At 38.5% G+C, this 8,318-nt stretch overlaps 1 protein-coding gene across 1 annotated transcript; it reads left to right on the top strand.

Moving 5' to 3' along the window:
- The first annotated feature begins 1,805 nt into the window (after positions 1 to 1,805).
- Positions 1,806 to 8,318, top strand: LOC119806818 (probable inactive serine protease 58). The gene is made up of 5 exons (XM_038318855.1): positions 1,806 to 1,845; positions 2,607 to 2,775; positions 4,874 to 5,124; positions 7,573 to 7,718; positions 8,169 to 8,318. The coding sequence occupies exons 1-5, from the start codon at positions 1,806 to 1,808 to the stop codon at positions 8,316 to 8,318; spliced, it is 756 nt and encodes a 251-aa protein (XP_038174783.1).

The following is an 8,318-nucleotide window of genomic DNA, read 5'->3' as shown; positions in this document are numbered from 1 at the left end:
GCCTGGCCCATTAGTTTCAGCCTCTTATTAGCTAATTCTCACATCTTGCTTTAACCCATATTTAGTAATGTGTGTAGCACCACGAGATGGTGTCTTACCGGGAAAGATTTAGCATGTCTGACCAGGTGGCTAGCTCCATAGCGTCTGTCTCAGAGAGGAGAGGCATGGCATCAGACTAATTTCCCTTCTTCCCAGCATTCTGTTCTGTCTGCTCCACCTATCTAAATCCTGCCCTACCAAAAAGCCAAGGCAGTTTCTTTATTAACCAATAAGAGTCCTCCATCATCCTCAACCTTGAACCCCCTTCCAGGTACGCCAGCTGACTTTGTTAGAGCAGGTTCCGACAGTTAACCACAGTCTGACTCTTCTTAATTATTATTTATATTTGACTAGATAATCTCTGAGTTTAAATGTAATATTATTATTGCCCCTAAGATGAAGCTAAAGAAGTTTAACTGTGAAATCATTCGGCTGCTAAATGTATGATCATGACTAATATCAGTATTATTTCCTCAGTTGTCACTAAACGACCTTTGTTTTGTTGAGAGAAATGAGAGAGTAGAAATGGGGTGGATATGAACGTATTTCATTATATACATTTATGAAATTCTCAATAAAAAAGTAGAGTTAAACCCTTACCATTTGTTACCTATCTTGGAGGTGGGTGGCAATCAGGAAATTATGATGTCAGATTTTCTGGTAAAAAAAAAAAAAATAACATGGTTCATTCAGAAAAAGAAAAACTCAGTGGACAAAATACAAAAAGTGAAAAGGGAAGGAAATTGCCTTCATTTACAGTTCCAATGTCAGCAGGGTAGTTTTTGCCCCAAACCTTTATTGGGTTAAAGATGATTGATTTTTTGATGAAGAAATTCAGAGTCAGGGTTATTTCACAATCAACAGGAAATCCACAGTTACCTGAATAGAATATGTTTAAGGAAAGCTAATTATAAGAAAACAAACTTCTGTTTTTCCTCATTATTTATGATGAAAAATAAAAGAGAGTTACAAATGTCTGAAGGTGTCTGGCCTAGTGAGCAAATATAAGCATAAGGATCTACTGTGAAAGAGCAAAGTCATACAGAGTCAGAAAACAAAGTGGCCAGAAGGCCTGACCCACGTCTCATGAAGGCGGCACTCTGTGTTAACCCGTTCCCCAGCCACAGAACAGCGAGAGGATCTCATAGCCAATGCTGTCTGCTAAAAGTTCAGATCTCAGGAAAAGCTTAGTCTTGTCATGGGGAATCTGAAGAATTCATTCTGAGTCCTGATTTTGTCATTAACTTCCATAAAAACTATAAGCTCCTCAGCACAAAAAAAAGAGAGGAGAAGTAAAAAGGGTGTTGATAATGGACTTTATGCATCAATGTTCTGAGAGCCTCTGGAGATGGCAGGGTGACTCCGCAGAGGCAGAGGTGCCCAGGGAGGCAAGCTTAAAGTCACAAGCAGGGGGTGAGGAAGACAACAAAGAACAGCCATGTCACAAAGAGGGGAGGGAAGAAGTCAGCAGGTACATCTGCTGATGAGGGAGGGCTTTAGTATCACACAGGAAGCACCAAGGTCCTGTCTTGGTCTTCTCCTTTCTCTCTACCCTCAGGATCTCAGAATCAGATCCTGGTGACTCCCACACACCTTGATAGATCAGATCTCGAGAAAACAGTTTGAAGATTTCTGTAAGGCCTTTGCCTTTTCCTCCTGCTGCAAGTGTTTCTCCTTCAGCCACTTGGGTCAAGGTCCCAGGTGTCCAAATTGGGACAATTTACTGTGTGGCCACGTAGTCTGCGCTGGGGAGATCATAGCTTGCCATGAAGATTTTTTTCATCCTTACTCTCTTGGGTGCAGCAGGTAAGTTTGAAGTCTGGTTTCTACCTAGGTTGAAATCCAGGGAAGTGTTCCAGTGGTTTCCAGGTAGAGTAACAACCTATAGCTTGTGGGATAGAGTGTAAAATAGGGAATCATCTTAAAGATAAAATTAGCTGCTGGAGGAAAACGAAGAAAATACTCTTATTCCACATATTTTCCTACCAATGTACCCTGTGGGTGCCTTGGATGTGTGGAAGCATGTTAAGTGCCCTGTCTGCCAAGGCTTTGTGGAAACATCCCTAAGAACTCCTCAGTAGGCACTTGAACACATGATAACCCACTGCATAACTACCATTTCTTTTTTCACATCAGATGTTAGGAAACATGTGGGTTCAGGAAGAGAGCTGGGTTAATAAGTCGATACATTTTGAGTTTTCATGCTTTTTTCACTACCAAAGTCAAAAAGTCCTTAATTATGCCCCAATTACTGACAAAAGGTAATGTTAAGAACTAATATTTAAAGTACTTATTGATTTTGTTCACTTTCCTAATACACAGTGCTGTCAGAATTTCTGATCAGCATCAGATGGGCCCATCTGTTAGTATTAGATAACTTTAATATTATTCCATCTCAACAAACATAATTGTTACTTTCCTAACCTGTATATCTTGAATGACATGTTATTTTGTGTGAAATTTTTAAATGTCAAAAATAAAGGCCTTGATAACTTTGAAAAATTTTTGTTAGAGAAAACTAACCAAATCTGTCTTACTAAACTTTTTGTTTCTGTTCCCTCCCTTATTCCTTCATTCTCCAGAAGCTATTTTGGGAGACATTCAGGACTTAGATGAACAGTTGCCAGTTGATTTCAATGTTCCTTACATGGTCTATCTGCAGTCCAAGCCAGAGCCTTGTGTGGGAACTCTCATTGACCCTCAGTGGGTGCTCACTGCTGCTCATTGCTCCTTACCGTAAGTGGCTCCTCAGTCTTGGGATCTGGGAAGTATCTATGCTATGGGAGTTGGTTTGAAAAGCAAACTTCCATGCTTTTCATGGAATTAGATAATCCAAGAAGATTGAATCTTCTTCCATTTTTACTCATCTCAGTAAAGAAATCAATAAGAAGACTTTTCTCAAATATTCATCTATAAACATTCACCAATCATTTGCTATATTGTTTAGTATAACCATTGAGGGATCAAAGTAGAAATGTTTTTTTTTCATAGAGGTTACATTCTGATACAAGAAGAGAAGTGATCAAAAGTAAAGAACAAAACAGAACAGCAAGGTGTGGAGAGTGGGAACAATGTATAAGTTGGGCATGTTAGGCCTCTGAAAATATGGAACCAACAGGAAAGCACAAGTCAACTAAATGAATAAAACCTAGAAATATTCCAGGGCAAGGGAACAACATTCAATCTCTCTTATGTAACAAAGGTATAAGGGTTTAAGCATGCTGAAAAAGCAGTGTTGGCTGAGTATATGGGGTAAGGGGGAGGGAATTCATTCACAAGGATGAAGTCAGAGGCAGAGATCACATCCCGAAGGTAAAACAAAAGAAAGCAAGGAAGCTCTGTATAAAATAAAGCATCTCTTAAAAATCTATTTTTTAATCATCTCATTGCAATGAAATCACAAGTAAAAACATAACACGGTAGATGAACAAAGTCACTCAGGCAAACACTGCCCAGTTCCAAAGTCCCCATGTCTCTTTGAGCTTCATTTAGAATGGTCATGCTAAAGTCATGCAGCTTCATATAGGGCTTTATGACTTCATTATCAATTACATCTTTATGCACTTCCTCTCAACAAAAGAAAAGTCATGCTAGAATCAGAAGGAGAAAAAATATTCTCTTTTACAACTCACGTCATTTCATTCTTCCTCCATCACTCGCTACTCCTTCCTATTCTCTCTATAGTCACCCTTTAACTAGGGGTACATCTGTTTACATGCAGGCATGAATGCAGTACAAGCGAGGATCCCCATATGAGGATGAACATTGCTTTTTTTGATCTTTCTGAGAACTTCAGTATTGTAGGATGTTCAGAATCCACTGAGGGGATGGAGAGATAGCTCAACAGTTAACGGCACTTACTGCTCTTGCAAGGTGACCTGATTTGATTCCAGCACTCACGTCGCTCATCACCACGTGGCCCACAACCATCTGTAACTCAAAGTTCCAAGGGGATTTGATGTCCTTCTAGGGTCTCCACCAACACTTTCACATATGCAGTTCACACACGCAACAAAGGCAAAGCACTTCATTCCCATAAAATAAAAGAACATGTTTAAAATTTTTCAGAAGAAGAAAAGAATATTGAATGAGGGAGTCTGACTCAGAGCTTCAGCTCCATTTCAAACTTATTACTATTAGCCATCTGGTTATTCAAGACAAGTTTGATTCAACAGAGCTTGAAGGCTTGCTTTCTGCATTAGGACAGATAACACAGAAAACAGGCAGTTTGCATGATGCTGGAACTTGTGTTCCTAATTAGACTATCACTGTGAACTGTGAGCTTCTTTTGGAAGGGAATGCCTCTTTTGGTATGTTGCATGACTAGCTCCCTTGTGACAGAGGCATCTGAATTTGCCTAGAGATTATAACATGAAATGATGACTTGTTATCTCTACAAAACTACTCACGGAAATTTGAGAATTTAGGATCAAGGTACAAAACACATGAAAAAATAATTATGTAGTCCTGAGAAGAGTATTGGAAAGATTAGGAATGTTAGACTCAGTAGTACAGGTTCAAAACACCTGCCTGAGCAAATATGGAGTAGACTCTGGAACTTTGAGTCAAATGTGGTGACTCTCTTCCAGCGGCTAGTTCAGATTATTATTAGAGTAGGAGCAATTGAGTATGCTGTAGATGTTGGATCCATGTTGGTCATTCCATATGCATATTGATTATATAGCAATTCTGTAAACTATTCTTTTATACACAACATTAGTTTATTTCAATGAACTTCAGCTGCAAAGCAAAACTAAGTTGATTGGATAAAGTGACTCCTGACGTTATGTGACTGTTTTCTCTTCCATCCGTCTGCTTTTTCTTTTCCCCCAAGAGCTAAAATCCGACTGGGAGTTTATCAACCTAACATCAAAAATGAGAGAGAGCAGATATACAGTTACTCATTGACGGTAGTCCATCCTAATTATGACCCAAATATCCGGAAAAATGATCTGATGCTGATAAAACTCTCTTATCCAGCTACTATAAACACTCACGTGGGAACTATAGCCATAGCTATGGAACCCATGATATTTAATGAAACCTGCTTTATACCAACATGGACCTGGAATAACTACAAAAACTGTGAGTGTTTGACTTCATCTTGGGGAGGCCAGTGCTGGGGAAAGATGCGGTTGAATATACTTGATAGAAAAAGGAAATATAAAGTTTTTTATCCTGTAGTGATTACCATCAAGACTTTGTACTCCCAGGAGGTAACAGATATATGCTACTCTGATAGCAGCAAATAGGGTGGGCAGTAACTGCTCTGCCTCTAAAATATTTGAGCACTGAGGCTAGAAAACCGAATATAAATGACTTAGAACTTGGAGTCATCATTGATAAAGATGGTTTTGAAGGTAGAGGGTGGGCTTCTCAGTGAAGATTGCTGAAAGCCTACCATGACTTCTTAGAAGGGAAGTCAGAAAAAGCAAAGCTTTTGTGATAGGTGAGGGAATACAGAGTTCTTTCAGTTCTCTACCACGGAGAACCCAAGCTATGTCCAGGAACATAAGGACACATTCTTTCCATTGGGCCCGGGATGACGAAGAAATGATTGAAGGAGCCATCTGCCCTCTAGCCAGTGCTGGTTTTGTACAGAGTATAGTTTTCATAACTTGTGTCACAAGTGAAAGTTCCTCACGTGGAGGTGTAGACTTGGGGGGGGGCACATAGACTGGTTGATTATTATAGCATGCTCTTAGTTACATCTCTAGCCTGGCACACATCATGAGAAAATAATCACATCCTATATTGTAAGTACACATCCCTCTGGCTTATGGGCCCAACATGGGAAGAACGGAGTGTACTGATATCTGCAGGAGCTTCTCTGCAAACATGGCTTTTTCATGTCCTTTAGTCCTTATTGGCTATACAGTGGCTGCTTGTAGGTTGTGTTTATTTCAGATTTTCTCAAAGTTGCTTAGTCAGGTTTAAACCCAGCTTCTGGTGTCTACACCATGAAAACAAAATGAGGACTTTCCAAATATGTCTTTTACAACAAATAAACTATAAAAACTGATTTCCTCAGTGTTTTGAAACTTTGTACTTTAGTTTAGAAACAAACTGACTAGGAATCTAAGTTTTTAAGATTTCTAAAAAAATGAATAAAAAGAATATTTCATGTGGGTTTTGACATTGACTTCTTAAGCTTCATTTGAAGTAATTCCATCACACCTCACAAAAGTAATTTGTTAGGTACCATTTGAAATAAAAACAAACTACACTATATAAAGTGTAGCTCTGTATATTAAAATAATCCCAACATACTCTCTCTAAAAGACCTCTTCTACAAAGGTCCAATATCTATAATGAAATCTTATTTCAATTAACTTAAGTTACTTTCACAGAGATTGTTAAGTAAATTTTTCCTGAAAATACAAATACATAAAACTGAATATAAGTTCTTTCTCTCTCTCTTTTGACTTGGCATGTTTTGATCTCCTCTACAGAGCGTAACCTTACTACCTATGCCATCAGCTCTTTAGATACCACCATAGTAGCCTGATAAATTGTTGATTTCTTTTTTTCTTACTACTCTTTACTAGAGATTAAGATTCTTATTCTTTTGATTAAAGCCCTATACACGGATGTTTATAGTGTAGTAGCATTTTCTATGATGGAGATGAACAATATGACGGCACAGGGGGCAGGGAATGTGTATGTGTATTTCTATACAGACACACATATATATGGAAATAACCATTTAGAAATGATCAATTTATAGCCAAGAACTACATAATGGTGTTTCAGACAATTAGGAGAGACATGGAATAGCAACCACATAAAGTTCAATTTGCAGCTTAGAAGTTCCTAATGATAGTATTCTACCAAAACGTTCTGTGTACATATATGTTTAGATACATACACAAGTAGTTACCATTGTGTGACACTATCCACTGCAGTCACATGATAACCAGGTTTATAGCCCTGGCCTTAGGGATTGGCGAAATGGCCTTTCAGGTAAAGGCACTTGCCACCAAAACTGATGCCCTCCATTCAGTCCCCAGAACCCACATGGTAAAAGCAAAGAACTGAATCCCACAAATTTTCTTTTGACCTTCACAGGCTCACTGTGGCATAATCACACCCTACATACACATACATACACTCACAATGAATAAATAAATTAACAAATAAATAATGCTTGAAAGAATAATTTTATATACATTTGTTTATTGTAAAGATGAGGAAACAGATACCTAAAAAAGGTTGTAGCAGAAATTTTGGAGTCCAAGAATTTTGCTTCTTTTTCTTTGTGGACATTCATAATCTCCATACAATCGCTTCGAAAAAATGTGGATTAAGCACAGTAGCTAGAACTATACATCTAGTGATGAAAAGATAAGGGACTTTGGGATCTATTTCTTCACCATGGATATTTTCCATGAGGAACTATAGGAAGGATTGGAGTGTCTATAGCTATCTATATTGGATATTCTCAGATTAATTGATTCTCAAACTAAGGGCTGGTCACAAGGTCACTTGTCAAAAGAACAGCTCTGGGTCTCATCTGTCTTTTCTTTCCCACAGTCAGTGATCCTGACATCCTGACATGGACAAATCAGTACTCTCTCTCCCAAACTGAATGCTGGCACATTCTCCAAAAGCAGAAACAAGAAACAAGGATGAACATCATGTGCATAGGGCGTTCACCTAATATTATAACTTCAATTAAGGTATTTCTCCTTTTCCATGCAGAAAGATACTACAGGGTCTGTTAGAGGAGAGAGATCGTGTTGGGAAATCAAACATCACATATTAATAAGACTTTCCACAGAGTAAAGAGCAGAAAGCTGAAATCCCTCTTCATGACTGTTCATTCTGCGATGTATTTTATTCCCGTCTCCATCTTAAGAGTAGAAAAGATCTAAGGTAGATCATTTGTCCTTTCTTAGAGTAGAAGAGATCTATGACAGGTCATTTGTCCTTTCTCCTACTTCCACTCTGGTTAGATAAAACTTGAACTGCGAAGGAAAAGAATAGAGCAGATTGAAGCAAAATTTGTCACCTCTTCCATAAAATGAATTCTTTTCCCCAGATTTTGCTACTGCTATATGCCGTGTCTTAGAATTTACTCTTGATTCATGACAATGTGACATTGACATCTTGTCATCTCTTTCTGTCAGGAAGTCTCAGCTGCTCCAGCCATCTGCAGTGGGAGGCTTCACGGAATTTTGTCCTGGGGGAAAGCAGGCATAACCAAGGGAAGTGAGGGCTTCTTCACTGAAATTCATCCTTATGCAAGATGGATCTTGAAAACGATGCATTCCAACTGA

This window comes from Arvicola amphibius, chromosome 2 (genome assembly GCF_903992535.2).
Source record: "Arvicola amphibius chromosome 2, mArvAmp1.2, whole genome shotgun sequence".
Classification (NCBI taxonomy): Eukaryota; Metazoa; Chordata; class Mammalia; order Rodentia; family Cricetidae; genus Arvicola; species Arvicola amphibius.
This window is presented reverse-complemented; position numbering and strand designations above follow the sequence as displayed.

Bases quoted from the DNA above. Each gene is read 5' to 3' on its own strand.
- LOC119806818 (XM_038318855.1), top strand. From the start codon at position 1,806: ATGAAGATTTTTTTCATCCTTACTCTCTTGGGTGCAGCAG. The intron at 2,776-4,873 runs GTAAGTGGCTCC...TTTTCCCCCAAG, and splicing joins GCTGCTCATTGCTCCTTACC to AGCTAAAATCCGACTGGGAG. The intron at 5,125-7,572 runs GTGAGTGTTTGA...TCTTTCCCACAG, and splicing joins CTGGAATAACTACAAAAACT to TCAGTGATCCTGACATCCTG.